Source organism: Marmota monax, unplaced genomic scaffold, assembly GCF_021218885.2.
Source record: "Marmota monax isolate L192 unplaced genomic scaffold, Marmota_monax_Labrador192_F-V1.1 WCK01_AAM20220418_F8-fsc00191, whole genome shotgun sequence".
Taxonomy (NCBI): domain Eukaryota; kingdom Metazoa; phylum Chordata; class Mammalia; order Rodentia; family Sciuridae; genus Marmota; species Marmota monax.
The window spans coordinates 1663874-1684464 of record NW_026693537.1 but is presented as its reverse complement, the minus strand read 5'-3'; the positions used below and the strand labels follow the sequence as shown (position 1 = coordinate 1684464).

The 20591-nt window shown below is 38.1% G+C and overlaps 1 protein-coding gene across 6 annotated transcripts in view; it reads right to left on the bottom strand.

Annotated features, from left to right (window-relative positions):
• Pkhd1 (PKHD1 ciliary IPT domain containing fibrocystin/polyductin) overlaps positions 1-20591 on the bottom strand; it is a 420823-nt gene that overhangs the window by 287151 nt on the left and 113081 nt on the right. For all 6 annotated transcript variants that reach the window (XM_046458594.2, XM_046458595.2, XM_046458599.2 and 3 more), the window contains one exon: positions 11502-11658. In XM_046458594.2, coding sequence (XP_046314550.1) covers positions 11502-11658 — 157 coding nt within the window. The remainder of the gene's footprint in view (positions 1-11501; positions 11659-20591) is intronic.

Below are 20591 nucleotides of genomic sequence, written 5' to 3'. Positions count from 1 at the left end.
TTGGCTGTGAAAGTGAATGAGGTCTCTTGGAAAGGAAATGTGGAATGAAGACAGAGAGTCACAAGAGGAAGAGACTATCAAACACCCAGATTTAAAGACTAGAATGAAGAGAAGTAGCAGAGATTCTTGAGAGTGAGTCAATGAATTAGATAAATGAAAGAAGGCATGAAAGGCTGCAGAGACACAGGCTTTAAGAAAAGTTTCAAGGGTTATAAAAGTGGTAATGAGAGTGTCAAACACTTAATGTCATTTTTAGAAGGATCAAGGCAATGCCAGAGCCAGCAGGCTGGGTGAGGAGATAGTGTCAGGTGATAAGATGAACTCAAAAGAGTGACTCCATCACAAGCAAAGGGAAGGTGGGAGGTGAATGGAAGGGAGACCAGGCAGAGATCTGAGGACCCCAACTAATTAAATAATCTGTATCACCAGACTAGATATTTCATTTACTCAAAGCTTGAACTACCTGAATTTTAAGGTGCAAACCATCCCATTTATTTACTCACATTGACTAACGGCCATTTAGCTTTTCTTCTTAAAAATTTTAGTAGCCTGTATCTCATTACTGTTCAATTGTTAAATTGTCACATCATAGTAAGGGAAACCTGGGAAATTCCCTTCTCCTGAAGAATAGAGATGATCACCATCCTGGACGGACAGATATGACTCTGCCTCCATCACGAGTATGGCTGAATGATCTGGGCAGAGCTGGAGTTCATCACTGTGCCCTACTGTTGTGGGCTGTGGTAGTGGGAGCCAGGAGGAGGCCAGGAAGAACAGGAGTGTAGCACCCAGCAAAGGCAGCCACATCCATCCGGAAACCTGCATTGTGATGGGGATGCACACAGTTTCCTTTGTTGGAAAGATCCGGATTAGACTTGTGCCTGATCCACTGGAGCAGAGCCTGGCAAGCCTTTGAGGTGGGCTTGTCCCCAGCCAGAGAGGCGGAAAATCAATTTGGCTGGCAAACGAGAGCCCCCAAGAGCTCAGTCCACGCTCCATAATCCTATCCACTAGCAGCTCAGGAAATAGATGCCTGAGCTCTCACATATTCATGGGGGATGTGAGGCATAAATCAGGCTTTAAGGAGTGGGGGCAAAGGGAATGGACGCTCTGACTGGGTACTAATTAATCAAGCACAGAACACCTAAACCAAGCAACCTGGGACGGAGCCACGCACACGCGGGCAGGCAAAGGCTGCTGCTGCTGCTGTGTTTCCATTTGCTTTTCATTTCAATTAAAATAGATATCGGACGAAATTTTCCCCTTTAGCTGATGCTGCTTATGCATCCCCCTGTTCTTCCTTTAATTAAAAAACATGCTTATTGCAATACTTGCCAGAATCACTTTAACGGTATTTTAATTGTAATGTCTCTGCCTGATTAAAAAAAGAAAATATGAACTAGAAAGTGTTTGCAAAAATGTTCTCAGGATACAGGAAAAGAATCATATACCTCCCCAGAACTAATGCCACGTATTAATTCCTTAATTATTCTGATACTGAAGCCAAATGGGGAAAATGTAGAGGTAAAAAAAAATATATCTAAAATAAAATCACTGACTTAGAGTTGCATATAATAGCAGTTGGAAGAGAGAGTTTTCATCAGCTCAGATTCAGCTAAAAATACTATGCCCAGGATAAGCCCGTTCAATGTGGCCAGCTTAGTTGCCACTGTTCTTTGCAAAGGTCACATAGCCTTTAGAAAAAAGAGAAAGTAGGGGAGGTTAATTGCCTTCCAGTTCTGAGAATTCTACAAGATTCATTTTATTGTTTCAGGGTAGTAGCTCCCAAACTGGAGCATGCCTCAGAATCACCTAGAAATCTTAAAACAAAGATTGGGCAGCATCACCTCCAGAGTAGGTTTGTGGTGGGCCCCAATAATTTGCATTACTTGCAAGTTCCCAGGTGATGTTGCTGCTGTGGATTGGGGACCACACACTGAGAACTAAAGGTACTCATACACTGCTACAGGCAAATGAAGTGAATGCTGTATGGAGTGGGTGTCCATTGTCTCATGATGTTGACTGTCATCTAAAACAGCCTGAGAAATACAAACCTGGAACTGCAGATTAATACTCAATCATTTAACTAACATTTACTGTTAATTTCCAGTCCCTCTGTCAGCTGCTAAAATAAACGTGAAAACATACACTCTCCACTTCCAGAACCTCATAGTGAAAATGAACTGCTCTCAGTAAATGGAAACACCCAAATTTTAGTGAATTGGCCTATTTTATGGATAACAGAAAAAAAGGAAGGTACAACTCAGATTTTGCTTTTTCTTCAAAATATAAAATACATTAGCCTTATATGTGAATTAAGTCTACTCTAGTTATAAAATAAAAACATTTTTTAAAGACAAACTATACAGAAATGTTTAAAGGAACTCAAACACTTGAGATATAACTAAATGCATTTGTCAATAGCTACTGCTATCAATTACTACTTAATTTGATTTCCTTTCTACTTCCAGAAAGTCATTATATTCTTTTTTAAAAAATGTTTTTAGTTGTAGACAGATACAATGCCTTCATTTTTGTTTATTTATTTTTATGTGGTGCTGAAGATCAAACCCAGTGCCTCACATATGCCAGGCAAGTGCTCTACCACTTAGTCACAGTCCCAGCCCTCATTACATTGTTTTATCAATAAAGCTTCTTGCATTTAAGTGCTCAAGGCCCTCAGCTATTCCATGGGTTTCTAAAAAGTCACTTAATACTTCAGAAAGAAAACTATTTTTGAAGAGAAACAAAGAAGACAAAGCAAACAAACAAACAAAAAAAAAAACTGTCTTTCCCCCAGATAAATAGATAAAAATCTCCCTAGCTACCAAATTCATTGAAATAATCTTCTTCCTTCTCTTTATCAAAGTTACCTTAACATTCATCCAGTCACATTTCTGACCAGCCTGCTATTTGATACACTTCTCTGAGCAATCTGTTTATTCAATAGGTTCTAAATATAATTATTCTCTGAATATTGTACATATGATTTGGCTATATCATAAAAGTATTCTAAATGAAAGAAGTTATTTCTTCCAATAATATAAAAAATGAGAATATCTCCTACCTGGCCCCAGGAATATTGTCCAGTGCATGAAAACCCACAGTAAACAAAAGCTCAGTTTTCAATATATTTTCATCTGCACAAGAATCCCAGATACCAAAGTATCCCAGATTTCTAGCTCCATTCCCAGTCTGGATAAATAGGATGTAGGGGTCATTAATCAACAAATGAAATAGAGAGGTAAGGAGAAACCAAGTCATGAAAGACTCTGTGAGCCATATTATGGTTAGACTTGAACTTACAGGCTAATGGAAAGCCAATGAAGGGTTTAAGTAAGGAAGTTTGAAACGTTTATCTTTCATTACTGAAAATATTATAGCTGCTGTGCTAGGAAGAGACTGCTCCCATTTGGTAGCATTTTTCATATTACAATATCCAAGTTGTCAAGACATAAAACTGTAAATTGTTAAATATCTATCTATCTGTCTGTCTGCCTATGTACTGAAAACATGCCCCTTCTCACAGCAGTGTCTTATCTTTCATTTAAGGCTAATCAAGTGTGTCTGGGACTGTTCTCTGGAGGTAAATAATGTAAGTCATTGTCTGATTGGGAAAAACAAGGGGTTTCAGAGCCAAGTGTCCCCCACATTAAAAAGCCTTTGTCTCTGATCTCCTGATATACAAATAGCAAATGAAATTGGTCACTGTCTGGACTGAACCACTAACATTTGAGGATACCAGGAAGGACTCTGATTATAGACAAATTCACAACTAACATTCATCAGTCTCTTCAGGTCAGAAACTCATTCATTAGTTCATTCATTCGACAATTATTTGAGTACATATTACATGCTTCAGGACATGATGGGGCTGGTGATATAAAGGTAAGCAAAAACAGATTTGGCTTTCCTAAGCCATGTTAGTCAAATTTTCATTACTGTGATCAAAATACCTGACCAGAACAACTTAAAGGAAGGATGGTTTACTTTGGCTCATGGTTTCAGAGGCGCAGTCCATAGTCAGCCAACTCCATCACTCTGAGCCCAAAGCAAGCAGCACATCATAGCAGAAAGGTGTGTCAGAGGAGTGCTGCTCTGTGCATGCTGGCCAGGAGCCAGAGAGAGGGGGAGAGGGGCCACAGGAAAGATGCCCCCATCCAGTGCCTGTCCCCAGTGACCCACTGCCTCTAGCCACCCCCACCCATCCATTCAAATTAGGATGGAATGATTGGGTTACAGCTCTCACAATCTAATCATGTCACCTTTGAATATTTCTGCATTAACCCAGGATCTTTGGGAGAGGCACCTCATATCAGAAAAATAACATAAGCTTATAATTTAGATCTCTGTAAACTTCCCCAAAGATAGAAGAAGAAAATACACCCTAATATTAAATTTGTGAAGAATTAAATATAATAGTAAATCAAGTTCTTTTCCAAGTAAAAAATCTATCAATTATCCACTTAACTTGATAGACAACTCCCCCCATAAAATGAGTAACACCAACTTGTCACCAAGAAAATCCTGCCATACAAAGGCGATCAAAGTAAAGAGAGTTAGTTGAGGGTGAGATTTCAAAACCACTCAGGTTAGTTCTTCCTGATGCTGACTTCACCAAGCTTCCCCTTTGGGTTATTACACAGACAGGCCCCCTCTGAAGCACCATGTTTGCTAACACCAGACGTGAGTTAATTATCTTCGGTACCACTCTTTCTCCACTGGGATGCTCACACAAACAATAGTAACATCCAGGAGAGACTTCTAAAAGCACTTTCCCCCTCAAAGGGAAGGGAATCATTATAATTTCCCCCTTGTGCACTAATTCAAGGGTGAGAGGGCTTCCTCAATGCCATAGGAGAGTCAGTAATTGCCTTAAACTTGAACTCAGGCCCCAGTTTGCTAACCAAACCAGAGTGAGTCAACTTTGTATTATCTGCCATAATCATCCCATCCCCTGCCTCAAAGAGCAGCTGTTTGAACTAAGAAAGGAGCCAATTCAGTCAATCTTTTACAGCTAACTTGAAGATAAATTATTTTAAATCTACCACTTTGCAACCAATTGTACCAGCATACAAAAACATCTCATGTTCATCAAGACGTTCTATATTTACAAGAAGAAACATTACTGCATAATATGTCACTGGTCTCAAACTCCAACCTGCCTTCAGATGGGTTTCCTTCAAATCCAAGGTGGTATCTGTAAAGTCGTGAAACTATAGGCCTAGAGTAATTTCCCAAGGGATACACATCAGCTTGATGTACAGAAAGAAAGACCACAAGTGATATTTCAGGCAGCCATATTTCAAGACAAGCCTAGATCACTGCATTATAAGGGGTTACCTAATTCAGGAAAAACAAAGTATGCAATCCCTGGGATAGAAGACTGCTGGGTACAGCACTTGATGCCTCATTCTGAAATCCTCAAACCTTTGCCAATGATAAAGAAACTTGACAATGAACCTGATGATGAGTCAAGAGAAGATACTTCATCTCAACAAATAAGACCAGGAACTTTTATATTATAGAAATCTCATCTATAATAGACTCAGAAAGATCTGAGAGTCTCAGCATTATGAACTAAAAACAATTTTTAAAAAGTTTAGAAAAAATGTGATCACTTTCCAAGCTGCAAAAGAAAAACATGCCTCCATTTCCACAAAGTCCAACAAGGTGAGTGGAGGCAAAACAGGTTCTACTAATTCAACCTCTGTATGCCTCCCTCTCTCTCAATAGAAAGAAAAATACTTCCATATGCATTCTGAAGGTAATAGAAAGAAAGCAACCCAAGGTCTTTATTACATAATCCTTTCAAAAAACTAGTTTGGTTTTATATATAGAAACAGTAACTATTTGTAAGTAAAACTATAATTTAGGCCTGATATTCAGCCTAAGTTAGTTCCAATGCAACAACCAGTGTTAATTAATTGACTTCTTAAACTGGGCCAGACTCTGTAATAAGGGCTTTACATATATTCCCTCATTTCATACTCAAACCATCTACACAAGGAGGGCAATCCATGGAAATATTGCCACACAACAAACAATAAATTCTAGCTATCATTGTCACTGTTGCTGTTATAATCAGGCATTGTCTTAGGAAAAACCTAAGGATTACATAGGGTCCCCAAGGTCACAGAGATGGTAAGTGGTGAAGGTTACACTCAAATTCAGTTCTTTCTGGCTTGAAAGGCTTACACACATTTAATTGCTTTAATATCAATTAGCAGACCAAGAAATAGAGAGTCACATTACAAGGGACAAGTGCACCATTAAGCAGCAATAGAGACTGGAAACAAGTTTCTGCTCAAGCATTTTAAAACAAAGTAGCAAGAAACCACAAAACATCTTCCTTTTTATTGTGTATACTCAAGTTAGACAATATGACATTTATAGATATTACTAAAGTCTAGCAAATTAATAGCTTCATCAATCAAAATTACGATACTGTGTGTGTGTGTGTGTACACGAGAAGCTAAAAGCTCAACACCATGGGGAAGTTCAGGCTCCCCTAACTGAGTCTGTATTGGTCATCATCTCTATTCCACCGCACATCAAGGTGCTTGACCACTAGGTTAGAAAGAGATTCATTTCTTCATTGAGGAAATATGAATGCTTCCCTGACTACAGACTGAATTCCCAAATCCTTGCTCAGGATGCATAAGGTTTTGACAAGAGGGTAACATTGCTTCTTTGTTATTATGGTTCATCAAAATTATTTGGAATAAAAATAATAAATTTTAATTCAGCAATGCCTATGGTCAATGGATATCTTATCATAAAAGGACAAAAAATATAATCAATGAAATCAAGACAATATGCATATTTTTTATCCCAGATCATTAGTATCAGTTGATTAATTCTCTTTTTTTGCTTAAAGGTGCCCCTAAAGTAATTTTTTAAAAGGAGGGAGGGAGAGCAGGAAGGAAGAAGTAGAGACAGTAAGTAGATGAAAGCTTTGGATCTTTTACTAATTAAAGTAAAATAATAATTAACATAACTGAATCTCTTATTATGGTCACACAAAAAAAAATCTGGCATTTTTCAATAAAGTTCAAAAAATCAATGCATAGAGCTTCATAAATAATGGCACAAAACTATTTGGTGCCATTTCCCAAGCCCACCAAGAAGTTTATAATCCTATCTTCTATTCTATAAAGTCATATGTGTTAAGGAAAAAAAATGCTAAGTCTCTTTTAAGGTAAAATATGAGTGAAGCACAGAGTTCAAGACTCCCAAGGGCCCACAGGTAGAAGTTTAGGTTTCTGAATGTAAGAGCCTCATCCTCTGTACATGGGGATTCTGGCTTCTATGAATAGAAACATAATACAGCAGATGCATCTCTTCAAGAAGTAGTTCCTGGTGTGCTTCTTAAGTGATCCAGTTTCCTTTTCATTTACCGCTAATCTTTTCAAAGTATATATACTTCCTATAGAATCCATTCTTTGTAGCATAGAAAACGCTGAGAAAGAATTTCTACCATAGTACTTTATTTTTTTTTTTCGCTTAAAGTATTTTGAAAGAATTATTTGGGGACTTGAAAATCTCATGCTTTCTCTCAACCTGTAGATTGAATCACAAAAATAAAAATTCCACTCAGCTATTTTTCTGATATCATGAATAGATATGAAAAAGACAGGCAGTAACAGATATTCAGAGTGAATTGCTGTTGGTGGTGATGATAATAATGATTCAGTCACATATTCAAATAGATCTATATTATACTTCAAGTGCTTTCACACATATTATAGATCATAGAAGATATTAAAGATTTGGAATTATAGTCTATCAACTACATATTGAAGAGTTTTGGTTCTCTACCACTAAAGTTGTTCTTCAAATGCCTTTTCAAAACAGAAAAATAATTTGCCAATTTGTGTTCCTAAGAACTCATAACGTTACACATGCACACACAAGTATGTGTGTCTGGATACACTATACATGTATATATGTGAATAAATGTGTTTATGTATGCATATACACATGTGCATACATGTGTATATGATACAGATTGAAAACAAATAAAGACAATCCAAATAACTTAGTTGAGAAAATGATATTTAAGAGAGCAAGGATTTTTAAAATACACTTATTAAATTTCACTCAGTACCTGAATTGATCCATTGTACCTTTTATTGGTCCATTCATTTAATAATCAACACATAATTTTGAGCCCTTTTTATATGTCAGGCATTATTTTAGACCCTGAAGAGAAAACAGTAAGTAAATTGGTAAAGACCTTCACATTGTTTTAGCTTATTCTAGTAGAGGAGACAGACTGTGAACAAACAAGTAAATTTATAATATGTCATATAGTAATAAGAACTATTAAGAAAATTAAGTAAAGCAAATCAAAAGGATAGCAAATAATGGACAGAGGTAGTAACTGGGAAAAGATGGCCATCAGATCTTCTTAGGTAAGTTGATATTTTCTCAAAGAGCAAATGAGTGAGCCAGTCATGTGGGTCTGGATGACAAATATTCCAGGCAAAGGACCTACAGCGGGTATATTCACAGAAGAGCTAGAGCAGAATCAATAGGGAAGACAAGATCAAAGAAGGAATCAGACATTAATCAGAGGACTTTGGGTTTTATTCCTAGTGAGATGAGAAGCCATTAGAGGGTTTTTAGGAGAGAAGTAATAAGATCTGACATATTTTTAAAGCATATTGACTATAAAAGGTTAGGATTACTTTAGCATACAGCATAAATGCCAAATACCAGTGACTTAAACAAATGAAGGCTTATCTTTCAATCAGAAAAAGTAATTTCAGAGGTAGGCAGTCCAATGCTAATATAGCAATTCTGAAGTTATAGGGTCTTGGGTTTCTCCCATTTTCTTCCCCATTCTTTACCTCATGATAAATGGCGGCCAACGCTGTAGCTGTTACATTTACATGACAGGAAGCAGAAAAGAAGAAAAAGGAAGAATGTATAAGCCTCCTACTGGATCAGCTCTCTTTAGCAGACTTCCTAGGTTTCCCACACAACATTCCTCTTACATCTCTTCATCCCACTCTTAACCACAAGATTATGTCTAGCAACAAAGAGGCCAGAAAACCCAGCATTTTAGCTGGATACTACTACCACAAATGAATTTGGGGTTTTGCTTATAAGGAAGACAAAGAAATGGAGAAACAGGAACCAATGTAGAGACAACTTGTCATAGTCCTGGCCCCAAATTTTGGTATTAGGGTTAAATCAACACAAATATAAGTTTTGATGTTTGGTATACATGTTGAAGATTCAGCCAACAACATTCACTGATAGACTGATCATAGGATATGAGCAGAAGAAAGAAATCTAGGATGCCCCCAGTGTCTTTGACCTGAGCCACTGAACAGATGCAGTACCAATAAATGAGCTAGGGGGATTCCCCATGCTTTGATTTTGGGCAGATATTATATCTATGTGATCAAAACATGTCTCAGATGCAAATGAAATGCTACTCCTACCTTCTCCAATCCAACTCTAATCTCACAGTCCTCGTTCTTCCTCACTGCCCATATCACCTATTTTAGAACTAGAAATTTTATTCCTTTGATTTTATTCCCCAGTTACATTTTCTTTTATACATATTAGATATAATTGATATTAAGTATTATTTATTTTTTTCTTGTATTTTATAGAGAGTTCCTAGGCCACTTAATAAGCATTCACAAAATATCTGTTGAACAAAATTTGATCAGAGTTCTTTCTTTTTTACTACTATGTCTAAAAGCTATAACTCTTGTCTCTATGATAAAAAGCTCAAGAAGTCTCTCTACACAACCCTTCTCCCTACTCAACTCCTTTGTACTATTTATATAGAAGATAATGTCCACTACTTATCTTCACATTCTTACCAAGAGTCCTCCTACCTAGAAGAAAGAGGGGATCCTACAGATACCTGAGTTTCACTCTTTAGAAGGTGAGTTTTGTCATTTCAAACATATCTCACTTTTTCTTAATAACAGAGAATAAAATATTGTTTAAACCAGGAGTATTAAGGAAAACCATTATAGAGGGCAAAGTATTTGGATTGTTCAGATCTTGAAATCTACAAGGGTAAGAAGCCACATGTATATATTACACATGTCTGCCTTGCTCCCGCCCTTTAATGTTTCTCTGATGCCTGATTTTTATCTTTGGTATCTTGTCCTATGAAGACCATTCCTTGATTGAACATTTACCTGAAAGTAATAGCACATCCAGAGATTTAGTAATCCATGATTTTGGGCTAGGAAACTTCTCCCACATGATTGTGGTAATGTAAGATCAAAATCTTTCAGCACCTGATGGTACCCCGGAGAATTGGATTCCCAAGGGGAGAGCCCTGCTTAAAGACTTGACAAAAGAATCTTTGCTCTGAGATGAGGCTCTGAGTCTGGCCTTTTCTTTTGTCATTGCTAGTCCTTAGACAGCTGATGGCTGTCAATAGATCACTCTCCATAGCCACTAGCTGCACACACATACATGCACATACACACATACACACTCCAAAGATGGGGCAAGAGTCAAAGCTGACAGACCATTTTCCCCCTGAAGGTAACCAATTAATGGATTTGACTGAAAACTCTTCTCCTTCCTACTGGGATGGGTAAGTGGTGGTTGGGGGGACATCTTCCAAACTACAGAATGACAAAATACCTAGTCAGAAAAACCTGATTGGGGTCTGTAATACACAGGCACCCAAATTGCATTAATTTATCCCTTTGAAATACTTAATTTACAGCCATGCTCTTACTTTAACAAGAACAAATATTTGTATTAGGTGTATTTGTAGTAAAGAATAATGTTTTAGCATAGAGTTTTATAGACATCCATAACAAATCACGTCTCCCAAGCAATTTTTATTTGCCAATGAGCACAATCACTTGATAACCATTCCGTACTATCAACCCCTAAAGTAGACAACGATTTTGATTCTTGTTTAACATATAAGAAAACAAATACACAAAGATGTGAAATAACTTGCTTAGCCATTTGGCAAAGTCGGGGAGGAACTGAAATCTGAATTCTAATTTCTTCCAATTTCCTAGATCCTAGAGCTTGGTGTCTGGTTTTGCAATGAGGAAGCCAATTTACAGGATGTTCCATGGGACCATGAAGTCAAAACCACAACAGGGTAAAAGCAGGAAGGCCTTGCTTCCTTGGCAGGGAATTTCAAAGACAGCAGTATTACCCCATTTCGGGGTGTTTTGTTATCTTGTGGAGGCTGCCCTGAATGAGCAGGACTATAAATGGTCTAAGGAGAGCATCCTGTTCATTGAGAACACAGTTAACTTTTTTGGTTTTGAAAACTAAATTAATCAAGCTCTGTACTTATAAACACCAAAAGGATGGCCTTTGACTCTGAACCCCCAAACACTTCTTCCTTTTCATAGTAAAATCTCAATTTGGCCTGAGAATAAATTGCCAACTAAATGCCAGAACTCGTAGAAAATGTTCTCCTCCCCACTACCCACTACTAGTGATAGAACTGCATAGAATAATGCCACCGAACTTCCAACTGCACAGACCTTTGAGGTGCAGTAAGTTGAGGGTGCTAGTATTGGTGTCCAGCAGGAAGACTTGGCCATTCTCCACTGTGACATTGTCGCCATCTTGTGGCACTTTTTCAGGAAACCAACTGTAAGCCTTGGACCACCTCCGGCAGAACTGAAAGGAAGAGTTGCCCTGGGAAACAGAGAGGATTTTTTTTTTTTAATCAAGATTATGCAGGTTATCAATCATTGTAGAAACTTTCAAAGAAACTAAAATTAATTTAAATATTTTAAATGTCTCAATAAAACAAGTCACCCCTCTCTTCCTCATATAACTAACCCAAATAGGAGGAAACTATGGAAGAGACAAAGTTATACTCGAAGTGCCTCAGTGCTCAGCCCCTGGAATTTACTCTTTTTTTCCAGCACAGGCTCCCTTCTACCTAACAGATGGAGTTGATTCCATTTTTTATTTTTACAGACATGTATTGAGTCTTGGACAAAAAGTCATAAATAGCCTGGAATAGGGAGAATTAAAATGTTCTGCTTGATGGGTGGCATTTTGCTTTATGTAATTGATATCATTTTTCACTGGCTCTACTGCCAAGTGTCCCTGTTTTATAGGAACATTCCTCTTTCCAAGTGCTCAGATCTATCCTCCCACTTTTTTTTTTTATATTATTGTTGCCTTTCCTCTGTGCTTGGTGCGTGCATTGGTGCTGAACAAAGCTCATGCATGCATACATGAAATGCAGTCCAACTTCAGATGACAAGTGAATAGCCTGAAACCTTTGAGTGAGAGGCAAAGAGCAGCACTGGGAGAAGGAGCCAGAGAAGGAAGCAGCCCCTAACCATCCCAGCCGCAGTTCTCCTCTCAGAACTTTTGTCTCTTCTGTTAATGTAGGACCACTCTAAAGTCATATGTTTTTTTTCAAAACAAGGACATAAAAATCACAGAGAGCAGTATTCATCCATGTGAGAGGCTGAAAACATGTTTGAATATCTTGTGAAGTGATGGAACTATTAGGATGATAAAGAGAATAAAACCAGAATAGAGGTGGTGATTCCCGCAAGGTAACACACACTGCATGTGTGTGCCTCTCCATACATGGTCTTCTTCCCGTCCAGATTCCAAGCAAATGAAAAGCCTGAGTTCCTGCAAAATGAAGTGCCTAAAAGGTCCTCTGGTGACGTGGAAGAGGCAGATGGAAGGAAATCATTAAGAAGGAAAGGATATTTGTAATGCCAACAACTGTACCTATGTTGAGAATTGTGCCCTGCAGTATTTCTAACAGAAAATAGAAAATTGTGCTACATGAAGGGCCAGTACATTTTCCAGAAGAGGTTACTGACTCCTAAGCCAATAGTTTTGAATTGCAGAACCAACACAAACACTGAGGAGCTTTGGGTTAGGAGAAGGCATAGGTTTGTGTTTTTTTGTTTTTTTTTTTTTTCATTTTATCCCAAAGAAGAAAATAAATTCTATGACTTATCCTTGCTTAAGAGATGGAAAGGCATAGGATGAAAAAAGAATGGTTTCCCATGAGCATCGTTGTCAGACATATGAACGATGTCTGCTTGATGACCATCCACAGACTAGAAAAGTAAGAAAAAGTGTAACTCTCCAGTTGATGTCCCTGTAGAGGTAGCTATCAAGGAAAATAATTTCTTATAGGGCTATATGTTATACATTATTATAATCCTTCAATTCACTCCTGCAAATACAGACAGAGGAAAGGGAGGCAAATAGGAGGAAACTGGAGGGAAATCAAGTGGTGAGACAGTGGGAAAAATACAGTAACATCAACTGCAAAACAAGGTGGCCAAGGTTATCTGTACTGTCAGCTCAGAGTCCCCAGTAAAATGACATTTGCAAAAGTTTGAATTTCCAAGTCAGAGAGAGAAGGTTCTAGCATAATCCTGTCCTTTCGTCCTAATGGCAATGTCTCAGACATCCTCACAAAGCTCTCGAATCAAAATTCAGGAGGTGGCACCCAGGGATCTATAATTTTAAGTGGATCTCCTCTGATGACAATTTTGCTTCAAAGTTTGAGGACCAAGTCAAGGGAGGGGCTAAAGGAGAGAGAGAGAGAGATACCTCCCAAAAGGAAACTAAGAAGTTTCCTACAAACCAGCACACAAAGCTCAGGGTCTTTGGTCTGAGTCCCCTCACTTCCAGCAGACTGGGTAGGGTGGTGTGTGGAACAACTATTAGAATTATGAAGAATGATCATCAGTGTTGTAACTCTTTCTGATATTAGCCAGGTGATTAGATCCATAGCCACAGAACTACAAAGAAAACCAGACCTCATGACACCCACAGCAAAAAAATCTGAAACAATCAGGAATCAATTAGGTACTTAGGTACTTAAGGGTGTCAACTTATTCCATGGTGCCTTTCATTAATACTTTAAAATTGTAATAATTAGCATTCATATTTGTTACCTAGCTCTGAGTGAGCTTGAAAGACTAGCTCGGTGTCAACCAAGGTGATGTTTTTGGTCAAGAATATGCTCTGTCATGAACCTAGTTCATAGCCCAATGTACTTTTTATTTCCATCTAACATAAGCTCTACCCACTTCAGTTTCCAGGGTGCCCACCTGCTAGCTTTAGTTTTCTTCTTTGATAGAAGAATTAGTCATATCTATTCTGCAGATGAAGCAGCTAATTTACTTACAAGCACAGGGAGCAGGTAGGGAAATAGATGAGTAAGAATTGTCTAGCACATGCCTTCATCTTTAGTTCAAATCATACAGGCCTGAGAAAAGAAGGAAGGAAGGAAGGAGAGAAAGAAAGAAAGCAATTTAACTTTCCTGCCTCTGCTTGGAAGCTTATGCAATTTGTTTTCTTCTTACAAAATGTCAGCACTTCTCTGAACTTCAGGGAATGTGCAGTGTCTGCAAATCTTACTTGTCACCTTAAATGTACTTGCAACACCACCAGAGTCATCTTGAAAGAAGTCATTGATCAGCAAGTTGAAACATCAGGCAAAGCAAAGACCTATTTGTGAGCGTATGCACTGAGGTGGGGTGGCAGAGGTGGGTTATGGGAATCTCTCTAGTCAGTATCTTCTGCCTGACAAAGACAAGGAAGAACTGTTTTGACACCTCACCATAATGCCTTCTTGCTCAGTATGCAAGTCTTGGAAATAGGAACAGACAAGTTACTGTATCCAACATTTTCTCCACCTCCTTACCCTCCTTTATTTTCTGCAAAGTACTTATCACCATCCAATACATTGTTGTTTTTGTTTGTCATCAGTCAATCCCTACTAAATTGTACAGAAGTTTCACAAGAGCTTCTCAGCTTTCTGCTGTATCCCCAGTTCCCATAACAATATCTGGCACAGAGTGGGTACCCCTAAGATATATTTGAAATAATGGTCAACTCTTATTTGAGTTTATAATCACTATACCATAATTCAGAATATCTTCATAACTACAAAAATTTGACGTGAACATGAAATTATTTTTACTTTTATCAAATATTCTACATAGAAGTTATTGTCATTTTTTTGTGTTTGATTTGGCTTGGTTTGGTACTGAAGATTGAACTCAGGGGCATTTCATAACTGAGTTATATCCACAGCCCTTTTTACATTTTTGAGACTGTCTTGCTAAGTTACTCAATGTGTTAGTCAGCTTTTCATTGCTGTAACCAAAAGACTGCCAAGAACATCTTAGAGGAGGAAAAGTTTATTTTGGCTCATAATTTCAGAGGTTCAGTCAATGGTTTGCCAACTCCATACCTCTAGGCCAGAGGTGAGGTAGAACATCATGGCAGAAGGGTGTGATGGAGGAAAGCTGCTCAGTTCATGACAGCCAGGAAGCAGAGAGCTTAAGTGCAAGGATCCAGGGACAATATAATTCCCAAGGGCATGCCCCCAGTGACCTGCTTCCTCCAGCCATGCTCTACCTGCATATAGCTATCACCCATTAATCCACTCCAATTATTAATCCATAAAATGGATTAATCTCTAACAAGGTTACAGCTCTCATAATCCAACCATTTCACCTCTGAACACTTCTACATTGTCTCACACATGAGCTGTTGGCGGGGGGGTGGGGGGGCACCTCACATCTAAACCATAACATCCAGGCTGCCCCTGAACTTGCCATCCTCCTACCTCAGCTTCCTGAATAGCTGGGATTACAGGTGTGTGTCAACACATCAGGAAAAATTAATTTAATTCATTGACCTTTCATTTTGTGAGATCCTTCACTATTTTGTGAGGGGATCCTTCTTTAATTCTGACATGAATATTACTTATACATTCTTGATTTGTAGCATTTTATGTTTATATGTTATTTCTCAACTAACATGAAATTTGTTAGTAGAAAGTTTTCCATTTTTTCTCGTTTTTTATTCTTAGTTTTCTTCCCACTAATAGTTAAATGACTTTCTTTACACTATTCATTATATATTTGATCTCCTAACTAATAGTATTGGCTATTTTAACAGGGCATTAAAATGTTGAGTGATATTATACCTGTTAACCAATTAAAATTCCAAACCTTTTGTGCATAAGCTAATGCAAAGGCATCTCTTCCAGAGAAATGTGACCATCCATTCACGATCTTAAGGTGTTTCCATTATCATTTAGAAAAAGACAAACAGCCAGATAATTAAAGTGTGATTAGTTCAATAATTGAAAACATAACCAATGTGCTTTGGGAGTTCAGGATATTGGATGGCTGACCCTTGTTTAAACTGCCTTCCAGGTGAAATCCAGTGCATGAAATCCCTTTTTCTACTTTTAATCTGGACACTACAGATAAATTAACACAGGCTGAGATTACTTCAGCTGATTATGAAACAAAAGATAGTCATTGTAGAAAAGTCAACCATCTACAAATCCAGGATTACTAATAGAGCCCTTATCCTATTAACTCAATAACTCTTTAGGGAACAAAAAGGAAATTAAATTAGTTTGGCATAATTTATTCCTAGTAAATTCAGGCTGGCCCTAAGTGATCACTTTTTTCCTCAATGCTTATAAACCCTTTGTGATAGGAAGATAACAGGAGAAATTCTTTCCCAACTGCCCAGATCATTGAACACTCAAAGAAATACCAATAATACCTTTTTCTCCATTGACATATACCCAGTTCCAGCTTACTCTTTGTCCCCCTTAGAAAGTGAACCAATCCACCAGGCTATCTCTTAATTTGACACTCTTCCTATTCTCTGTGATTTCTCATAAATTACTGATACTAGCTCAATGGTTCATATAGGTAAGTTACTTCAGAACTCCAGAGGACCATCATAGTCTGCAAACAGAATAGATTCACAGTCTACGGTCTCCTCTATTTGGGTCTATAAATTGTCTCTAACATGATTTCTTCTGAATTTTCAATCTGAGGATCATTCCACTTGCTGGAGAAAATAATAATGATAACAATAGCTACTCAGATGCCTCTAATGACTTACAGAGTCATTGTTCCTCACAACTTTAAAACAGATGTTTCTTTCTCCATTTAAAGTTTAAGGTTAAAAAATTAATAATGATGACTAAGATTTAATGAGTGCACCTAATAGGTATTTTCTTATTTAATAATCACAGACTCTTTTCAGACTTGCCTGAACTACAGTAGATGAGTCCAATGCATTCAAGAAATATTTTCTTCTTTTTTAAATTAGTACATTGTGATTATTCATAATAGTGGCATTTGTTGTGACATATTTGTTCACCTACACATACAACAATATATGTGATATAAAATTTGATCTATTTCATTTCCCAGTGCTTTGCCCTTCCCTCTCCTCCTCCTTCCTCTTGGCCCCCTTCAACACTTATTTATTAAGCCCTCACTATACCCCAGTCACTGATCTAAACACAAAACATATCAAATCACTGATCTTAGGAAGCATATATTTTAGTAGCATAATAGATAGATATGTAAAACAAATAGCATGCTTTGAAAGAAAGAAAAAAAACAACAAGATGAAGTTGAGCGGCAGGGTGGGAGGAACTATATGATATTGAGTGATCAGGTCTGCGACCCTGATAGGGGATTAGATGAGAAAAGCAGAGGCTATCTGAGGATGACCCTGAGGAAGAAGCACGCTTGATGTCCTGTGTGTACAGCAAGGATAGGCAGGTGCTGCTGGAACTGAAGGAAGGGACACTGCTGTGCTGTGACCTTCCTGCTGATGCAGGGGACTGCATAAAACCTGGTGGATAGCAAGCTCTCTACATGTCACAGAAAAGAGAATTAAGGGGAATAATCAGTACCATATAACAGTCCACAAACTACACTCTACAGCCCAAATCTGGCCCCAACAGTATTTTGATGTTGGTACACAGCCTAAGCATTTCATTTACATATTGTTTTTGTTGCTTTCTGTTCATGACAATTACAGCATGTCCTGCCAGACCTAAAACACTTACTATCTGACTCTTTATAGAAAAAGCTGGGGGATGCCTGGTATGTTCTGATTCATACTATCAGTATAGTACCATAATATGCTCTGCATAATACATCTGCATGCTACCAATATTGAAATATGTTCAAATGGAATATTCTGTAACTAAAAATAAGTAATTATAATACCGTTATAGAACTGGAAAGCAAAAACATCTTAGGAAAGGATGTATGCTAAAGTACTGAAAATTGGTTCAATTCTTCTCATTTTCTAGTAATAGACCAGGTCTCAGGAGACCACATAAAGGCAAGAGCAAGTATGGGCTGGTGTGTGTGTATATGTGTGTACATGTGTGAATGTGTGTGTGTATGCATGCCTCCCACATGCGCAAGTGTGCCCATGCATGCACACACACACACAGAGTCGAATCAGAAGATTGACAGATACACGCTAGCCTTTTTCACAGAGCTGACACACTGCCATTTAACCAGCGAGCATGCAGCACGTGTTTCTGCTCCTAGTCACTAGTAAGAGACAAGGTTAACATTTTAAGTGATGGACTACAACATGTTATTTCCCCATGCAATGGACCCGTGACTGCACCGCTTTCGAAAACACTTAATTTCAGTGATTGAATACACAGGAGCGCACTTTCCCTGCTATGAACCTTTGACAGCTTCTCAGTCTCATACACCAGGGGAACCTTTTTTTTTTTCCTCCTTTTCTTTTTTTCCTCCCCTTTATACCTGAAGGGAAGCAAAATGAATATATCATGGCAAGGAAGAAAAAGAAAGAAAAAAGAAAGAAGCCCAAAGAATGAAAACCAGTTTATAAGCATCAGTGTATTTTACTATAAAAGTATTCACTGCCATCTGCTCTAATTACTTTGAATGTTTGGGCTACCATCTTCATACAATAGAAATAATGATCTCCTCAAGGGTAAAAAAAATTTTTTTCATAGAAACAAACAAAAGTTGATTATATTTAGCTCCCAGGCTAAAGAAGTGTCAAGCTACTTTGTGGTGAACAATCAATTAGGAGAATGGGTAGGTCTCTAATTATCACAAACAAATTGATTTCCCTTGGTGGGTCTTCCCTTTTCTTCTTTGCCCACCTTTTTGGAGGAGTGGTGTCCATAGCTCACAGAGGGTAAGAAGCTGACTAGACACACTTATGGGTCTCAGGTTACTCCATGACAGTTCCTTACATTTAGATCCAAACCAAACTAAACCAAGTCTTCTCTCAGGCTTCTGGTTGACATCAACCACACCGTAACCTTGAGGAAACTGCATACAGGACTAGGTAACCTTCTAAGATTTCAGATTACCTCATGGAAGGAACCCCTTATGGGGAACCCCATGCCTCAGCTGCTTAAAGGAAGACTGGAGCCAACTTAGCCCCAGTAAAGTCTTCAAGGAGAGAATTATCAGTCCATTCCTTGAACTTAAATGAAATATGTGGAGTCCAGAAAGACATGGAGCAGATCCCTAAAATACTAGCAGAAGTTCAACTTTCACTGAGGCTAAGTGACCTTCTCAAGTCCTCTAACACACTATGTACATTAAGCAGATTTCTAAGATGCTCCTCTCAGGATTCTCAGCCCCAGTACACATACCCTATAACTCTCTCTTCTTTACTGGGAATAGAGCTTATGAATATGAGGGGATATCATACCCATAATTAGCTTATGTGATATGGCAATAGCAAAAAGTTCTTGCAAATGTAATTCTTTACAGATGTCAGTTGATTGAGTTATTCAAAAGGGAGATGAACTTTGCCTAGGCAGGTAAGTGCTTAAAAGAGATTCTGCTAATGGTCTTAAAATTTCCATGTGACTAAGAGGGGACCATGTGGCTATGGTCCAAGTGCAGACTTTAGAAGCTAAAAGTGGTCCCTAGCAAACAGCCAGCCAGAAAATGAGGACCTACTTCTTCCAGACTCAAGGAACTGAGTTCTGCACACAACCTGAATGAGTGTGGAGAAAGACTTTGAGCCTCACATGAGAATGCAGTTGGCTGACCCCTTGATTTCAGCTTTGTGAGACCCTGAACAGAGAAATCAGCTACACTGTGTGAGATGTCTGACTATAGAATGGTGACATAAAAAATAGGCATGATTTTAAGTTGCCAGAGTGTGGTCATTTATTAAGCAGCAATAGAAAACTAATGTGCCACCATAATGGTCTTCTTTGAAGAGCAATTTTTACAGAGAACACAATTTCTTTTTCCTCCTTCACTGAAGTAACTTCTCTAAAGGGGAGATAACAAGATCACATTGGAAGGCCATTACTAGAGAGAAGGCAGGTTCTCTCACTGCAGAAATGACTTCTCACATACAGGACATGTGAGGAAATATGAAATTCTTTAGGATGCTAAGAAGTGTAAATGAAGACTAGATGCAGACCTTCTATTCACTCAGGAAGAGTTTTAACTACTAAAGAAACAGCTCATGCCACAAGGACTTCTATATCACTAGAACCTCTTTTTATCTATGCTGAAGAACTGCAAAATCACCTGATGCGAAACACAGCCATGATGTGCGTCCTTTGAGAGAAGCTAAGAATTTTTGAAAGTCCATATTCTGACTCTACTTTTGAGAATGGTATTTGAATATAATTGGTATTAATAGCACTACTTTCTCCACAAACATTGATTCCTGAGGAGAGAAGAGGATTTGACTTTTTATTTACCTTCCCTGGAAGGGAGGAAAGAGGGAAAGAGAAGAAAGAGGAGTGGGAGAGAGGGAGTAATTCACTGCAA